This window comes from Ictalurus furcatus, chromosome 12 (genome assembly GCF_023375685.1).
Source record: "Ictalurus furcatus strain D&B chromosome 12, Billie_1.0, whole genome shotgun sequence".
In the NCBI taxonomy this organism is placed as follows: domain Eukaryota; kingdom Metazoa; phylum Chordata; class Actinopteri; order Siluriformes; family Ictaluridae; genus Ictalurus; species Ictalurus furcatus.
Window position 1 is genome coordinate 6,315,924 of NC_071266.1, and position 19,016 is coordinate 6,334,939.

At 39.7% G+C, this 19,016-nt stretch overlaps 2 protein-coding genes across 2 annotated transcripts in view; one reads left to right on the forward strand and one right to left on the reverse strand.

The window, feature by feature from the left end:
• The window catches only part of LOC128615330 (axin-2-like), a 308,706-nt gene that overhangs the window by 226,121 nt on the left and 63,569 nt on the right, over nucleotides 1–19,016 (reverse strand). The window lies entirely within an intron of this gene.
• Nucleotides 1–19,016, forward strand: part of prkcaa (protein kinase C, alpha, a) — a 193,874-nt gene that overhangs the window by 53,654 nt on the left and 121,204 nt on the right. The window contains exon 3 of the mRNA XM_053637310.1: nucleotides 11,007–11,089. Within this exon, the coding sequence (XP_053493285.1) occupies nucleotides 11,007–11,089 (83 nt within the window). The remainder of the gene's footprint in view (nucleotides 1–11,006; nucleotides 11,090–19,016) is intronic.

Sequence of the window (19,016 nt, forward strand, 5' to 3'; positions counted from 1 at the left end):
GTTTGATTGCCATCATTAATTGTGTATCCAGTGGTGTTTTGTGTCATCTGGTCAATAGCTTTAAAACACAGAGTATCATGATATGTGAGGCTGTTTTTTTATTTTCAATTAATTAATTATTATTATTTTATATAGATATGAATATTATTACAAATAAATATGAATAAATGAGCATGGGTTAAAGTGATACCTGACATCTGGTACCAGTATCAGTACCAGTACATCCATAGTTTTAACCACCACAGTTGTTAAACAGGTTCTTCACCACATATCTGCAGGAATATAGCTTGTACAAACTCAAAAATGAAAAGATTTCTACACCATTTTTAATGTAAAAATATATTTATGCTTTCTTAAAGTTGATGTGTCCAAATGTTACAGGCAGAAAACCCAAATTTAATCAAAACCATATAAAAAAACATATATATATATAAATGTTGAATTGTTTAAATTAAACAGCATTCACCCCTCCCACCCCCACCCCCAATTAAAATCCACACACAACAAGCACACATTAAAAATGAGTAACCATCCATCCATCCATCCATCTTCTATACCGCTTATCCTTTTCAGGGTCACTGGGAAACCTGGAGCCTATCCCAGGGAGCATCGGGCACAAGGCGGGGTACACCCTGGACAGGGTGCCAGTCCATCACAGGGCAAAATGAGTAACCCTGATGGAAAATATTCATCATCATAGCTCTAACCCTGCTAATATATTTTTATCGGCGCACTTTCACAGCCCATTAAACTAGCCTATAAATTAGCCAGTATCTCTGTTCAATTAATCTGTAATTTACAACACAATCACTCACAAGGCACCGCTGATCAAATTACACACACACACACACACACACACAAACACACACAGGGAGAGAGGCAGAGAGAGAGAAAAACATGCTATAAAGAATACACTTGCATTAACCTCAGATCTGTTTATATCTGTCAAACAAGCCATTAAATTTCTATTTATACCACAACACGGTTGGATTATTGAATCTGATAGGTCAGATGGTGTTTATTAAGTTTCTATAACAGTCGCTCTGACAGTAGTGCCGGTTGTAATTCAGATCACAGGTATATATTAAATGTGCTTGTTCTCATTTTTTTCTATTTGTTTCTATAGTAACAATGTAGGCAGGAAATTGTGTAGCGTATGCTTTACGCCCCAGGTGTGCACCTCTGTGCACATTAAAACTAAGCTTTGGAATTTCTGTATATAGTCCTAATCTTCCTTGTCTCATTAATTACCGATGCCTTCTGCAATTACTGTCACCTGTTCATTGTTTCCAGCTTCCTTATTTAAGCTGTTGTTTTCTCCCTCAGCCATTTGGTCTTCTCCTATTTCAATTCTAAGCTTTTTTTAAGGCTTAGTTTGTTGTTGTCTGTATTTTCCCCAGGTGTTAGTGTTATATGCTTATGTGTTATGACCCCAGCCAGTGTTTTTGCATTTTGTTGATGTCTGCGTTAACCGCTTTCCCCTGTTCTTTGACCCTATGAACTGTCATTTTGGTTATGGTAAAAGCCCTAATAAACCTCTGTAGGTGGATGCATACTCCTCTCCAGGGTCGATTAGTTCAAACACTGATTGTTCAAACACTACTTTTATACTTTTAAGTAAATTTAAGAGCTAAATAGCACTTCAGCTTTTACCCAGGATTTTTCCAGAGAGCCATTAATAATAAAAACTAAATAGATAAAAAATAATCACAGCATTCCATCTTTAAATATTTCCAGAGCATAGTCAGTTCTTGGCCACATAAAGTACCAGGATCTCTAGCCAAAGCTAGAAGTCTGGCTTGCAAGAACCTTGTGAGTTACCTTTAAGAGGAAGGGTCAAGCTGAGCAGTTCTGGCGGAGCTAATCCTTAGGCTAGAAAAAATGTAAAAAGATGTCAATTTGTCAATTTGGCAACAAAAAAGAGCTTAGCAAAAAATCTAGCAACTTTTTGAGCAGACATTAGCAACTGTCCTACACGTGATACAGCGCTCCAGCTCACATCACAGCTGCTGGTTATACGACTTGAAAGAGAAGGTTCAGTTGATACATCACCAGTGTGTAAAGCCTGAATGACTTGCCTGTGAGCCTGTGTTCCCAATGACCAATCACTGATCACCATGGTTCCCAATGACCAATCACTACTCAACTTTGTTCCCAATGACCAATCACTGATCACCATTGTTCCCAATGACCAATCACTGATCACCATTGTTCCCAATGACCAATCACTACTCAACTTTGTTCCCAATGACCAATCACTGATCACCACTGTTCCCAATGACCAATCACTGATCACCATTGTTCCCAATGACCAATCACTACTCAACTTTGTTCCCAATGACCAATCACTGATCACCACTGTTCCCAATGACCAATCACTGATCACCATTGTTCCCAATGACCAATCACTACTCAACTTTGTTCCCAATGACCAATCACTGATCACCATTGTTCCCAATGACCAATCACTGATCACCATTGTTCCCAATGACCAATCACTACTCAACTTTGTTCCCAATGACCAATCACTACTCAACTTTGTTCCCAATGACCAATCACTGATCACCATTGTTCCCAATGACCAATCACTGATCACCATTGTTCCCAATGACCAATCACTGATCACCACTGTTCCCAATGACCAATCACTGATCACCATTGTTCCCAATGACCAATCACTACTCAACTTTGTTCCCAATGACCAATCACTGTTCACCATTGTTCCCAATGACCAATCACTGATCACCATTGTTCCCAATGACCAGTCACTGATCACCATTGTTTCCAATGACCAGTCACTGTTCACCATTTTTTCCAACAACCAATTACTGATCACCATTGTTCCCAATGACCAATCAATACTCAACTTTGTTCCCAATGACCAATCACTGATCACCATTGTTCCCAATGACCAATCACTGATCACAATTGTTCCCAATGACCAATGACTGATCACCATTGTTCCCAATGACCAATCACTGATCACCATTGTTTCCAATGACCAGTCACTGTTCACCATTTTTTCCAACAACCAATTACTGATCACCATTGTTCCCAATGACCAATCAATACTCAACTTTTTTCCCATTGAACAATCACTACTCAACTTTGTTCCCAATGACCAATCACTGTTCACCATTGCTCCCAGTGACCAATCACTGATCGCTGTTCTTTGACTTTGTTGGATATATTTACAAGAATTTAAAGTCAGCTATTCCATCTGTAACTTTTTCCTTTGTGTCTATTGCCAAACTTTCATTACAACTGCTTAATTTCATATGATTTCTTGATAGAACTTATAGTATATTGTCTTTGATACCATACCCAACGATGACCATGTTCTATAAAAAATTAATTATAATCTATTATTTTCTGTTGTGAAAAAGGTATTCTATTCCTCAGAAATCGTCCTTCTTCCTGTAACGCATTTTGATCTGCAAATGAGCGTAATAATCCAGTGAATATGCAAATAAGTCTCTGGCATCATCTGTAGACTTCTAGAGACTTTCTGAGAACGCAGTAGCTACTTTCCCCTGAAAAGAGTTGGCAACACTGAAAAAACAGGCAGAGGAAAGGAGGAAACCAGCTCAGCTTTCCTAAGAACATTTGTTTTCCTGGAGTTATTTGAAATGATTTGGTTATTATATGTGAAGAAACAAATTGCAGCTTTAACCCTTACATGCTCTGCTTGATTCTGATTCATTTGTAAAATATCTCAGGATAATAGAATTTCTCGGAATAATGACAACATCACCATGTTCAATAAAGACTCGTTATCATTAAAAAAAAAAAAAGAAAAAGAAAAAAAAAGGGGCAGTGGTGGTTTGGTGGTTAAGGCTCTGGGTTACTGATCGGAAGGTCAGGGGTGCAAACCCCAGCACTGCCAAGCTGCCACTGTTGGGCCCTTGAGCAAGGCCCTTAACCCTCTCTGCTCCAGGGCCGCTGTATCATGGCTGACCCTGCGCTCTGACCCCAGCTTCCTGACATGCTGGGGTATGTGAATTTCATTGTACATATGTTAATTGTAAATTGTAAATGTTAATTTAATTGTACATATGGGGCGGCTGTGGCTCGGGTGGTAGAGCGGGTTGTCCAATAATCGTAAGATTGGCGGTTTGAATCCCGGCCCACATGACTCCATATGCCGAAGTGTCCTTGGGAAAGACACTGAACCCCAAGTTGCTCCCGATGGCAAGTTAGCGGCTTGCATGGCAGCTCTGCTACCATTGGTGTGTGAGTGGGTGAATGGGACACAGTGTAAAGCGCTTTGGATAAAAGCATTATATAAGTGCACCATTGACCATTTACATATGTATATGTGATCAGTAAAGACCCATTATCATTATGTGATTGCCCTTGCACTGATCAGGTCCAAATCATTTTGCACCGATTAACAGATCAATGCTGTCTCTCGGATCCCTGCTGCGTGCTGCAGATGGCCGACTTTTTCAAAACGTGCTGTGCTTCTCATCAAAAAGTATTTAATTTGACTGATTAAGCCCGTACCACATGTGCAGAGCTTAATATAGATTAGCTGACGATTAAGCACAGTAAATATGCACAGTTTACATTCGTTTTGCTATTAGATTAGTAATAGGTTTTACGTTTGATTACAATACATATGGCAGATGTTTTATGTATTTATACGTATATACATATTTCTCCATTTCTCTTTTAAATGATGGATTAACATTTAACATCTGAACACAAACAAAGATGTACCGGCGTGTTTGCACTTCACCATTTTTTACAGAGGCACGGAGAGCTGTAGGACACCGGTCGCGTGCGTGTAAATATAGCCGAGGTAGATAGCATCCTTCTAACATATTAGAAACATCTTTCAAAATGGGGCAGGCTTTGATGGCGCAGTGGCTGTGAAAAGCTGCCTATCTCAGCTGTAGCTTACACTTTATGATGCACCTCCAGACTCCCATGGTGCACTGAGAGATGTGCTTTAATTTATTGATTGTGTCATCGGTAGCTGTTCTGCGTTCCCATGGTAACGGGTTGCCCCCCTCCTCACCCACTCACTCCCATTCAGCCATTTAGAAGAGCCACCAAGAGTGTGTGTGTGACTGTTTGTATGTTCAAATTGTACAGCTGTGCACCCTTGTGCATGTTTCAGCATTGACTCCACTCATGATAAAAATAACGATTCGGTGTTACTCTTTTCTTATATTTTTCCTGGAAAATGGAACTCTATTCTGAGTATGTACTTGAGCAGTGACTCGTACTATTACTAGAAACCTTTTTTTTTTCTTCTTCTTCTTCTTCATTTGGGCATACACAGTTTATTGAATTTGATTCATGGTCACGATTTTTGGCTTTCACAAGTAATTAAATATTTTGGGGCTGGGAAAGTGAACTAATTGGATTAAGGTTCGACATCTGCTCTGCTCTCTGTGTATGTCAATTTGGCTGCATACTGTGCTGAATAATCGTGTTTAGATTTAACATTTAAAAGATCCACTCAATTTATTCCATTACTGAATATGATTATAAAAAAAAAAAAATGATATCACGGTGCTGTTGAATTCTCGATTCTGATTGGAGAGAAAGTGTTGATTAATTAATACATTTTTTTTTTAACAACGGCTCTGACAGTAGAGGCGTCTGCGAGGGAAATCCTCTGTCCTCACTGTAGACATTATCGTTGGTGTGTGTGGGTGTTTTTTTTTGTTTTGTTTTGTTTTTAAATTAAATAACTAACTTGCTCTGTAGCTTGGTCCAGGATACGAGTGTGTTTGCTAAGGTGTGTATGTTTACTCTTGTGTGAGTTTCATTATAGAAAGAGACTGCTCGGTCTTATTAAACCCTGCCTACCTCTTACACAAGACCAAGAAACGGATGGTAGCCAATTTTCTCTCTCTCTCTCTTTCTCACACACACATACACATGCACACACACACACGTTAAAAGGAATCTTGGGGGAGATCGATGTAGCCTAATTACATATATAGATGTGAAAATGACAGATTTTCTGCCTCTTTTTTTTTTTCTTCCGTTATTCCTCCATCACAGAGTCCTGAAAGATAAAGAAGAAAGAAAGGATTTATGCATTTAAAAATAAAATATAAGATAGTTGGGGGCATGACTTTATGAGCTTCTATAAGATTTACTGCTTTCTTAGTAGCACTTATGATTTCTTATGGTACATTATTGCTTTTCATATATATATATATATATATATATAGCTCCTAATCATATACTTCCATCCTGCAGGTGAAGGGGAAAGACATTTTCTTTCTTGGTCTTTATGGAAAGCAGGTTCTCATTCGATTAGAATGACTGATTGCAGGCGTTTGTGTCTGCAGAGAGCAAATTGAAGCTCATGGCAGCTGAAAATGCATTCGGTTTTTCTTTGAACGCTGACTGAACACCTCCAGCGGCCTAACGCACGCTGTAATGTACAGCAATGGTTTGGCCAAAAACATTAAATGACATTACTCTAAATGAGGTCGATCGGCCAAGACATGTTTGGTTTCTGAGGGTTGCTTCATCAGATTTGTACTGGAGCTGTGAGGCTAATGTAGCCAAGTAAGATTATAGTGTACAACATGTCTAACATGTCACACACTCACATCACAAACATAATTTGTCTCAGTAATACTATTTTTATACATGAAGACTTTGGTAAAATATCAGAATTAGGCTGTGTATGTATATTTATCATGTTATCACAGTAACAGAAGGCATGGAGGAACCACCTGCCTAATATTGTGTAGTTCCCCCTTGTGCTGCCAAAACAGCTCTGAACCCTTCAAGGCTTGGGCTAGACGAGATCTCTGAAGGTCTGCTGTGGTGCCTGGCACCAAGATGTTAGCAGCAGATCCTTTAAATCCTGTGAGTCGTGAGGTGGGGCCTCCATGGATCGGACTTGTTTGTCCAGTACATCCACAGATGCTCGATCGGATTGGGATCTGGGGAATTTGGAGGTCAAGTCAACACCTTGGTCATGTTCCTCAAACCGTTCCTGAACATTTTTTGCAGTGTGGCAGGGTGTATTATCCCGCTGAAAGAGAACACAGCCATTAGGGCATACCATTGCCATGACGGGGTGTACTTGGTCTGCAGCAATGTTTAGGTAGGTGTTAAATGTCAAAATAACATCCACATGAATGCCAGGACCCAAGGTTTCCCAGCAGAACATTGCCCAGAGCATCACACTGCCTCCCATAATGCATCCTGGTGCCAGCTCTTCCTCAAGTAAGCGGCACATATGCACCCGGATGTAAAAGAAAACTTGATTCATCAGACCAGGCCACGTTCTTTTATTGCTTTTCGGCGGTGGACAGGAGTCAGACAGCATGGGCAGTCTGACCGGTCTGCGGATATGCAGAACAATACGCAGCAACCTGCAATGCACTATGCATTCACTTTTTCAGCAATTCGTGCTACAGTAGCTCTTCTGTGGGATCGGACCAGATGGGATAGCCTTCGCTCCCCTCATGCATCAGTATGACTTGGGCGCCCCTGACCCTGTCGCCGGTTCACTGGTTGTCCTTCCTTGGACCAATATTGGTAGGTACTAATCACTGCATTCAGTGAACACCCCACAAGACCTGCTATTCACTTCAGCTGCCCGTGGTTTTACTGTTATGACTGGTCGGTGTACTGTAAATAAGCATGCACTCAGCGTCCACTCAACTGGTACACTCGACATGGTTTTCTACTGTTTTAGCCCATCTATCTCAAGGTTTGACTTGTGGGTTCTGAGATGCTTTTCTGCTCACCACGTTTGTAAAAAGTGGTTATTTGAGTTACTGTAGCCTTTCGGTCACCTCCGTCATCAACGAGGCGTTTCCATATGCATATCCAACAGCCTAATTTTAACATTATTAGAATATTTTAATTGTTTTTTTTGTTGTTGTATTTTTATGGTAACATTCGAATCCAGTAGTTATGGTAAGGTTATAGAAAGGTACTAACTTTGCTTTACTACAGTATTGAAAATCCCTAATCGCAAATGTCACATTATTATATCGGACAAACAAAACTTACTTATATAATTATTTCCAAGGATCTAAGGTTAAATTTTGCTACACGATGACTTTGCAAGAACGCGTTCATGTTGTGTGTTATGCGGATTTCAAAAAATAGTCCAGAAGGAAGAGTGCACTGTATAAGAGCTATTTTGGAAATCTCTCATTTTCAGCACTAACACGTAGCCATGTTCGTCCCCCTTGAGGTTTGTCTGTCACGTTTTTTTGAAGCAGCATGCCAAGAAAACAAAGTATTGTATTATTCCACAGAGGAAGAGCGACAGAGATGTCCTTGTTATGAGCATTGATTTAAAAAATGGGGCACTTTACTGCCACCTGAGCCATTAATCCAGCCTACCAGGGGAAATCTGGAGAAGCTCATAACGAGACACGTATCTGGGCCTGTTTAAACCTTCCAGCCAGGATAAACAAGCTAACAGGCTATGCTAGTCAGTTAATGTGTTTATAGCTATGCTAAATGGAACATCCCAGTAAAACTTGCTAGCTTGAAGACATGCAGCTGTTCTTGAAAGTGGTTTTGCTAAGCTGTAGGTGGTGTGTGATGTAATGAAAAACACACTATATACAAATGTTTACTTTCTCTTTTCTTTTAGGTTTGTGTAAACCCTACTGGTTATATTGCATCTATTTATGGTGTTCATAGCAAAGGAGTATTGACATCAGGACTTGGTGTAAATGACCCCAAACCTACAAGTGTTGCATACAGGATACAGAAGCCTTAAAACACATCAAATCATCTGCGTAGGAATTTTTATTTGATATCTTAAAGATTCGTTCATTCTTTCCTCTTGATTGATCACTTTATCCTGGTCAGTGAATTCAGTGCCAATTCAGGGAACACTGGGCACGAGACGAGAATACACTCAATTGTCCTTTTCCCCATCAGACAGCAATTTAGGGAACAAAAGCGTCTGAAAAGATAGAAAATGCTTTTCCCCAGGTTGCCAATGGTTATAAAAATCCCATACGGTTATTCAGCCTCACAGTTAATCATGATAGCTCTGAGAATATACAAAGTAATAGTTCCTGTATATGTGTGTGTGTGTGTGTGTGTGTGAGAGAGAGAGAGACAGAGACAAAGAGTGAGCAAGTGTGTGTGTGTGCCTGTGTCTCTTGTTGATTATGTACTATTATTATATTGTTATTTTTTATACTTCTAGACATATTTTTACAAGCTTATAAACCTTTTTATGAGGCAGCATGGAGGTGAGGTGGGTAGCATTGCTGTTTCACTGCTCTAGAGTGCGCTGTTCAGTCCTGAGCTCGAGTTTCGCATGTTCTCCCGTGTCCACCTGGGTTTCCTCCAGGTTCTCCGGTTGTAAACAGATGTTGTACTGTTGTACAAACCATAATATTGTATTATTCAGTGCTTAAAGCTTATTCACAATGTCCCATGCACCTTTAGGGTGATCTTTGGTACAGTTAAAGGTGGGAACAGAATACAATCCGTACAGGATTTTTTGGTGATTCTTACAGCTAAAAAATGCGTGATTTTGCTGCGATTTTTTTCAAAATTTGCGTTTTTGAGTTTTTGTGCTTTTCTCGCAGAAAACTACTTGAATTGACAAAATTACAATTGCACAAAATTGTTTCGCACGGTCTTTCGCAGTGATGTTTGTTGGTAAATTAGACCTTTTAGCTGTACTCATGTTCGGCTTTGGTTATGGCTTTGGCTGAATGCGTGTCAAATCTGCTGAAATTGTGAAAAATTGCAGACTCCTCTGAATATTGCGGCGTTTGCTCGATTTTACATTCATTTCTGCGATTGCTATATCGCTTAATCCTGGATGGACTGTCTATAGTAATCCAACAGTTGGCAATAAACTTGTGCTCAGAGGTAACATGTTGGTCTCTGTGGGACTCCAGGCTCTGTAAAGAAAGAAAAAAAACCACATCAAACATTCAACCACCATTCTAACAATCAATACAAGGAAGTGTTGCTTTTTCAGTCAGTCATGTTGCTGGTGAATTCAGAAAGCAGAAATCATTACAGCCTAGATGTTCAGTGTTGAATGAATTTTGAGATTAAATTTCCTCTAGAATCATTGAACATGCCTTTAACTTTAAGATTAGATTTTAAGGGGCGCGCAGTGCCTTAGTGGTTAGCACGTTCGCCTCACACCTCCAGGGTCGGGGGTTCGATTCCCACCGTGGCCCTGTGTGTGCGGAGTTTGCATGTTCTCCCCGTGCTGCGGGGGTTTCCTCCGGGTACTCCGGTTTCCTCCCCCAGTCCAAAGACATGCATGGTAGGCAGATTGGCCTGTCCAAAAGTGTCCGTAGTGTATGAATGGGTGTGTGAATGTGTGTAAGTGTTTGTGCCCTGCGATGGATTGGCACCCTGTCCAGGGTGTACCCCGCCTCGTGCCCCATGCTCCCTGGGATAGGCTCCAAGGTTTTCCCGTGACCCTGAAAAGGAGTAAGTGGTAGAAGTTGGATGGATTAGATTTTAAGATTTAAGATTAGAAGCAGTTTGGGCAAAATTAATACTGAAAAGTTTCAAGATGGTTGGTTTACATTTACTGTATTTTATCAGACACCCTTATCTAGACATTTATCTCACTGCCAAGCTCTTAACCCTCAACTGTTGAGTTGTAAAAGTTGTTAAGGGCCTTGCTCAAGGGCCCAGCAGTGGCAGCTTAGCAGTGCTGGGATTTGAACACACAACCTTCCAATCCATACTCCAACACCTTAACCACTGAGCTACCATTTTCGGTTAGTGCATGTGAACAAACCCTGACAAACTCTGATGTAGCCTCTGGCTCACTAACTCCTCTCAGGATAAGCATCTTGTCCAAAGTGTTGTGCCTTTACTGCCGTTGTAAATAAGAAAACCGATGAGTGTAGTAGGGCCTGAGTGAATATTTCAGCCTCTTATGTGTACTTGAGACCTCAGTATCAGACATTTGTTTTCCTGTTTGGTTCTGGGAGGTTTATCAGGAAATGTACGGTGAATGACAAGGTGACTTAATTATCTCTCTCTCTCTCTCTCTGTCTCCTTTTCAGTGTGCTGTTTTGTGGTCCATAAGCGCTGCCATGAGTTCGTCACATTCTCCTGCCCCGGAGCGGACAAAGGACCCGACACAGATGTGAGTACACACACATATTGACATGCACCAATCCCCTTTATCAGCAGTGTCTGGGTGATATGAGCACAAGAGATACCGTGTGTGTGTGTGTGTGTGTGTGTGTTTAAATGAGCTACGCACTGTACTGTACATGCAGGAAGTAACTGCAGTATAAGATGCATTCAAAATTAAGCGTAGTACACCAAGTTTCCAGAGGAACACAGAGTCCTTTGTCAGCTGTGCAAGCAAAGCGCTTCTGAAGTTGTAGGAGGTGAAAACAGTGGATGACGTAATAGCTGTTGTCAAAACATGGTGTTCATTCCGTGCAGTTTCAAAGTTCCCACACACGCTTAAATCAAACTTAAATCAAAGATCGTTTCCTATTCATGTCAGCTCTTGTGAGCACAATATGCAGTACACAGTCATACAAATTGACAACTTAACCAGTGTACATGAATTGATGCTGCACATGAAGGATGAATGATGTAAAGTGGACAGTGCTAACTTGAGGAAAGAGCCCAGGGATCCCTGCTTACCCTGTGTTTGTTTCTCTTGAATGTAGAGCTGCAACAACTAATCGATAAAATCGAATATAATCGATTATGAAAATCTCATTATCGATTAGTTGGTCTGCACGCGGCACGGGGTGCATTTACTCACTACATTACTTAGCGAAAACAGGCTTCGGAAAGTCGATACTAAAGTTGTGTCCCAAATAACGTACTATACACTTACACTATGCACTACGTACTCTACTGTCTAGTGTATGAATTTTAAAAAGGTATCATCATCTTGATGCGCTGATGTGTTGATGCGCTGATACACAGTGGGAGTGCGAGTAAGATCTGTGATGTCTAATTAAAACGCTATGATCAAAAGTAAACACAAGTAAAATAATATGACTAAAGGCAGCGAGTAACAGAAAGGTGCAGTGAAAGTGAGTTTTTATTATTCATTTAGGATTATTTAATTTGTGCTTTTTGTGCATCCATAAAAAATAATGCATAAATACTATATATATTATATATATATATATATATACACACACATTAATTTGTTTTATATAATTATTTTAGTTTATATTATATATAAGTATTTATGCATTATTTTTAAAGCACTGAATTAAACTACAGTCCTAAATGAATAATATATATTCTGGTGTGTGTGTGTGTGTGTGTGTGTGTGTGTGTGTGTGTGTGTATTGGGTTATTTTCGGTCTTATATAATTGGACAAACAGGTGTGTAAAGTTTTAGTCTGAAGTTTATATTTGTAACACTCAGTTTGTGGATTTTATATTAAATAAACGGGAAAAAAATGGTACTGGAAGTTCGCTCCTATCCGATTAACCAATTAATCGGAAAATCATCGGCCAACTAATCGATTCTGAAAATAATCGTTCGTTGCACCCCTAGTTGAATGGTGTAATAGGCTGAGAGTCTCAGACAGAGGAATGCCAATAATTAACTTATTAGAATAATAGGCCACACCCACCCCAATTTTGCATTTGCTAGATATTTAATATAATATTGCAGTTTGGATTCATACAACAAAGGTATATTTTACCTTCTGCTCCATGGGTCGGCCAGGCCACGCGTTTAAAATGTACAAATCTGAATTATTATTCTGTAATTATGTGTTCGTAAGTGAGGACTGTATTTCATGCCTTAAATTTGTGCACAAATTTAAATTGTATAATAATCATATGTAGAAAATTCAGTTTCAATTTTATAATAAACAGGTATTATTCTGGTTTACTTTTATAACAATCAGGTGTAAAACAATCCAGTTCAGTTTTATAACAATCAGGTATAGCCAATTTTAATTTAATTATGTAACACTCTGGTAAATACAATTCATAGTACATTTTTATTACGACCAGGTGTATAAAATTCTAATAAAATGTCATAATAATCAGGTGTATAAAGTTCAAATTTGATTTATAATATTCAAGGTGTGGAACATTCTAAATCAACTACTTAATAATCAGGTGAAGCAGATTCAAAATTCAGTTTTGTAAGAATCATGGGTAGAACATTTTTGGTGGGACAAACTATTTCAGACTCAGTTCAATTCGTATTCACATTTTCAAAACACTGCATCTGCTGACTTCTTCAGGTACAAGAACACAGATTTGTACATTTTAACACACCTCTTGATCTCCAGTGATAGTGTTTTGAAAAGTTGTATCAGATTTCAAGTCATGAACAGAGAATGCAATTATAAAAGTTTACTTACAAATTCATAAAAGGTATAAAAAACTGAGTTTTCACTTTAAATTCAAATTGTAGTGGCACATTTCTCATTCCATATTACAGCTCCAAACATTTTGTGGTTGCTTGTGCGTCATTGATAATGGTGTGGGAGGATCCTTATTCTCATAGCTGGCACTGTTTTATGGTAGGGACCGTATCACACTCGGGGGGGAAACGTCCGTATAGGACTCCTTCAGAGGAAATCTGCCGTCATGCTTTTGCCTATCACTGTATATTCTTCTGTTCCGAGTGTGTAGCTACTCTGTCTATATACTATGTATGTTGTATACTGAATGACGCAGTGGATATATACACGGTTCAAACCCCAGCACTGCCAAGCTGCCACTGTTGGGCTCTTGAGCAAGAGACCCTTAACCCTCTCTGCTCCAGTGGCGCTGTATCATGACAGACCCTGCGCTTTGACCCCAGCTTCCTAACAAGCTGGGATATACGAAAAAAGAATTTCACTGTGCCGTAATGTATATGTGACCAATAAAGGCTTCTTCTTCTTCTATACAGTATACACCGACTTGGCATTTTAACAGATACCCTATTATCTAGGTAAACCTTAGGCTGTATACATATAATGGGAAGTAAGTATTTAGATTGCACACATATTCATTTAGACCTGTGCTTGAAATACAGGGCAGACAGGCAAAGATTGACCATGCAGACTTGAGTGCACTAAAGTGGTATTCATTAGTGTGCAAATACCACCGGTTACTACAGTTATCTGCTTTTAGACATGGTGTTACAGTGATTCCTTTCCACTAATGGATGGAGATACAGGCACTGACACGTGTGTGTGTGTGTGAGAGAGAGAGAGAGAGAGAGAGAGAGAGAGAGAGAGAGAGAGAGAGAGAGAGTGTGTGCACTCAATGAACTACATGAGAGAGCAATGCTTCTAATCACATCACCACATGCCACGGTGTATATTTTTGGTTTGGTGTTACCCTTAGTGTTACATCTCAGACTGTGTGTGTGTCTGTGTGTTTGGCTCGTGTTCCCTTAAATATGAAACCCTTGTGAATTTTTGGATGGTTGGTTGGTTGGTTAAGTGACTGGTTAATTAGTAGGTCGATCAATCACTGCATTAGTGGATTGGTTGGTTGATTAATGGAGTGATATATTATTTGATTGGCTGGTTGTTTATATGATTGTTTGGTTTCTTGTTGGCTGATTGATTTTATATATTGCATAGGTACATTGGCTGGTGGGTGGGTTGTTTATTTTATTGTAGTTGATTGATTCATGGGGCGTACGTGGTTAGCACGTGCTAACTTAGTGGTTAGCACGTTCGCCTCACACCTCCAGGGTCGGGGGTTCGATTCCCGCCGGGGCTGTGTGTGTGTGGAGTTTGCATGTTCTCCCCGTGCTGCGGGGGTTTCCTCCGGGTACTCCGGTTTCCTCCCCCAGTCCAAAGACATGCATGGTAGGCTGATTGGCATGTCTAAAGTGTCCGTAGTGTATGAATGGGTGTGTGAGTGTGTATGTGAGTGTGCCCTGCAATGGTGTACCTCCAGGGTGTACCCCGCCTTGTGCCCGCCTTGATTGGTTGATTAATAGATTGGTTGGATGGTTATTAATATACATAGATTCTTGTAGAGTTTATGAAGTTAAGTTGATTTGGCTGATTGATTGACTGATTGATTAGAAACATCACGCCGGTAGACCTGCACATTCATGCAATTATCCCAATCAACCAATCATGTGGCAGCAGTCATACAGATACAGATCAAGAGCTTCAGTTAATGCTAACATCAGCTATCAGAATGGGGAAAAACATGATCTCTGTGATGTTGACTGTGGCGCGGTGGTTGGTGCCAGATGGGCTGGTTTAAGTATTTCAGAAACTACTGATCTCATGAGATTTTTATGTACATCAGTACCTAATGAAACAAAAAACATCCAGTGAGCAGCAGGTGTGCAGGTGGAAACTCCTCGTTGATGAGAGCGATCAGAGAAGAATGGCCAGACTGGCTTGAGCAGACATTAAGGCGAGGATAGCCCGAATAACCACTTTTTGCAACCGTATTGTGCAGAAAAGTATCTCAGAATGCACAGCATGACAAACCTTGAGGCAAATGGGCTACAACAGCAGATGTGAAGTCAGCGGCTAACAGGCCGTTAAGATTTTACAAGACGTTAATGTGACAGTGAAAACAATGTAACTGGCCACAGGGTCGAAGGTCTCTCTCTCTCTCGCTCTCTCTCTCTCTCTTTCTCTCTCACTAATGATGTAATGCTTAATATAGCATCCTCCACCCCCTCTTTAGTAGGAAACTCAACCCAGAGTATGTGTGTATGTGGTGTTCCCCAGTTCTCTAAATGTTCAGTAGCGCTCAATATCCTTACCCCCGTCAGGTGTAACCTGAGGAACTACATACTTGTTTTATATTTAGCAACTCTACAGTGTAACCCTCAATCTGCTGACACACACATGGATGCTCAGTGTCCAGATCTTCTCTTTTATTACCGGTTGTCACCCACGGCACCATGCTGTCTGAAACTCAGTTTTATAATCCCTCGGGTTTAGTTTTTTGTGTTTGAATTAGAGGTCCAGTGGTTTGACCCAGTCATTAATCATTTTATATTAGCCCGTGTAGCCACTGTTCTTCGCCACTGAGCTCACTGTTTCTCTGGCAATGCATGGATATTACTAAGGCATTTTCCTATCATGATGAAGCACTGCCCAGTAGCATCTCCATCATGTAGTGACAGCTGCTTGAGCTTGTAAAATGATTAAACTGTCAGTAAAATTGACACAAATGAACATCAGTCTCCATCAACTTTTATAGCCTGGATGAAATTCTATATTAAACGCACAATAAATTGAATATTAATATACTGTATATTATATTTAAGGCGTTTTTTTTTTTTTTTTAGATTAAGTGAATCATTTCTGCTCAGCACCTATATTGTCTTTTTGATGTATTTCTAATAAGCAAGGCATAAAACATGAAAAGAACACCCAGGTGGTGTGATGCATTACCACCTCAAAGTTTCCTATAACACCATGTCTCAAAGTATTTAATTCCTCTTATACCACAGCAATACGCTAGTGCAGACATTTGTGTATTCAATTGTTATTATCCATTTGTAGTTGCACAAAACAAGCACTTACAATATAGCATGTGACTGTCACAGTCTCCAGACTGTGTTTTTTCAGTCTCTTGAAGTTAATAACAAAAATGCAGCATGTCATGTTATTGGGAAACCGCAAAGTATTCTATCCTAAAGAAAACAACACAACACACTCATAGGAAAGCGCTATCTTCCCTCTTCCGCATACATGAGCTCAGAGACACCCACGATTGGCTAGTCTTGCTGTGATTGACAGTGGAGAGAATATGCCATCCATCCCACCCAGAGTGCACAGACAATTTTGCTTCCTTGGCCGCCTGCCACGGATGTCTTAGACATCATTGGGATTCGAGTTCGTGATCTCCAGACGATAGGGCGAAAGCTTTTTCTGTTGAACCACTTGGCAGACCCTTTGTGTCATAAAACCTAAAGGAACAGCTTTACCTCTGACTCAGTACGTTTACGTGGACAAAAATAATCCGATATTAACCCGATTAAGACGATACTCTGATTAAGAAACTAGCATGTAAACAGCGATAATTGATGACCTTAATCCGATTAAAGTCATACTCGAAGTAAACACAAATCGAATTAAGACATGTGGAGTACTCTTATTTTAGTCGCATTATTGACGTGCAGGACAGACATGTAAACAATTGAATCACACCATTTACATCATGTGGGAGTTTTCACCGCATTTTGCGTCAGGACACGTACACACACGGCAGAGCTCAACCATTTGACGGCAAACAGGAGAGGACAGCTGCGTCCAAAACCACGTACTTACCTGCTATATAGCATGTGAGATACATGTATTTCAGCTACTATATAGACGGTAAGTACGCGGTTTGGGACGCAGCCCACGGCTTCAAGCAGTCGTCTATTAGCACGTACAGCATGACAAATAATTAACTGCACTTAAAGCGTTCGTATAAAAATTACCCAAAACTGTATATGATTCCATAACGAAGACCGACTGTATGTTGATACGTGAAATTCTGGAGGGACGTCGGACGGCGTGGCGCGGTGACATAATGACGCGGGCTGTTAATCGCTCTATGATCTATAACACGTACAATGAGTACATGAAAGGAATATTCTAAAAGCAACTCATGTAAACACCTTAATCAGAATATTGTCTTACTCAGAATAAGGTCAGTAATTAGATCACTGCTGTCCGTGTAAACTTAGTCACTGATTAATCACAGTGGAAACAACTGTGGAAAATTAACGCTTCTTCTAGTTTGTTAGGTTCTACTGTTGTAGGTTTCTTGAGGAAAGCATTTAACTACTCAGCCCTGTGGATGCATTGAATTGACACTTCAGTGACTCTAGTCATTTTAGATACAAATGTCTGACAAGTGTACGGAAAGCCCTGAAATAATATATATTTTTGAAGGGCGATGCCGTTATTTAAACTATTTAAACTAATAACCTTAATCAGAATATCGTCTTACTCAGAATAAGGTCAATAATTGGATTACTGCTGTCCGTGTAAACGTAGTCACTGTTACAAAGCACTGACACCGGAGACTCCTTCCAAATAATGTTAAATAAACAACACCATATCAACAATTACACATTTTTAAAAAATCTGGAGTGTCTACCAATGTTACTTAGAATGAGCACATTAATACAAACCTGTGATTTGCCCTGCAGCCAACACTATTGTCTGAGCTGCTGTTCTAGAGAATTCATTTGCACCTTCTGATTAATCAGATTCGAGCATTTAACAACACTGTGCTATAAGACAGTTGCATATAACGCTACTTAACCTACAAAGCTGTAACTTTCATAATATTTTTTCTGAAATATAGACTAACAGTAGCGTTATCACAAAAAGCCAATCTGGCTGGGTTTTTATACAGCTCTTTAAACTGATCTGAGAAGCACATACACAACTCAAAAATGCTGCCTACCTAGGCAACCTCCTCCCACAAGGGTGACGATATTTTGCAATATCGAGTGTGCTGTGTGAGCGGGTTGCGGTACCTGCCTACTTAGCAGAAAACTAAAAGGAATCTGCACAGCATTTTAAAGCAATGGAATGGTTCATTAAACGTTGCTAGGCATATTCTGATTTGCATGACTTCATTCATTTAAGAATATCGATCTTATTCTTATTATACTTCCTATAAGTGACTGAATATTGCATGAAATTGGGTTGGCCTTACAGTTCAGTGAATAAGAACAATCGCATTCCGTAGATTCCATATTACTAAATTATATGAAAAATAGCTAGCTACTGTGAAATAGATGACACAGTATCTTTCTTATGTTCAGATAAATAACATCCTATTGTATTTTATGAAGTTAAACACTACAGTAACTACAATAGCTTTAGGTAGAAAGCTTTGACTAACTTCTATTTCTTTTTAACTAACCATTGTAAACATTCTTTTACTTAGAAAAAAAAAAAATGCAAAACTGCAGATCTACTCAATGTTCCCTCTTCAATTCATGGTAATTTATACCACGGACTGTCTGAAGATTCGATTCTGATTGGCTAGAAGGTGTGTGTTCAAACTGTATAATGCATAGGTAGTTCCAGTCAGTTTACTCACTGTTCTAAATTAACGCGCTGCCTAAACAACCGTAACCATAGTAACAT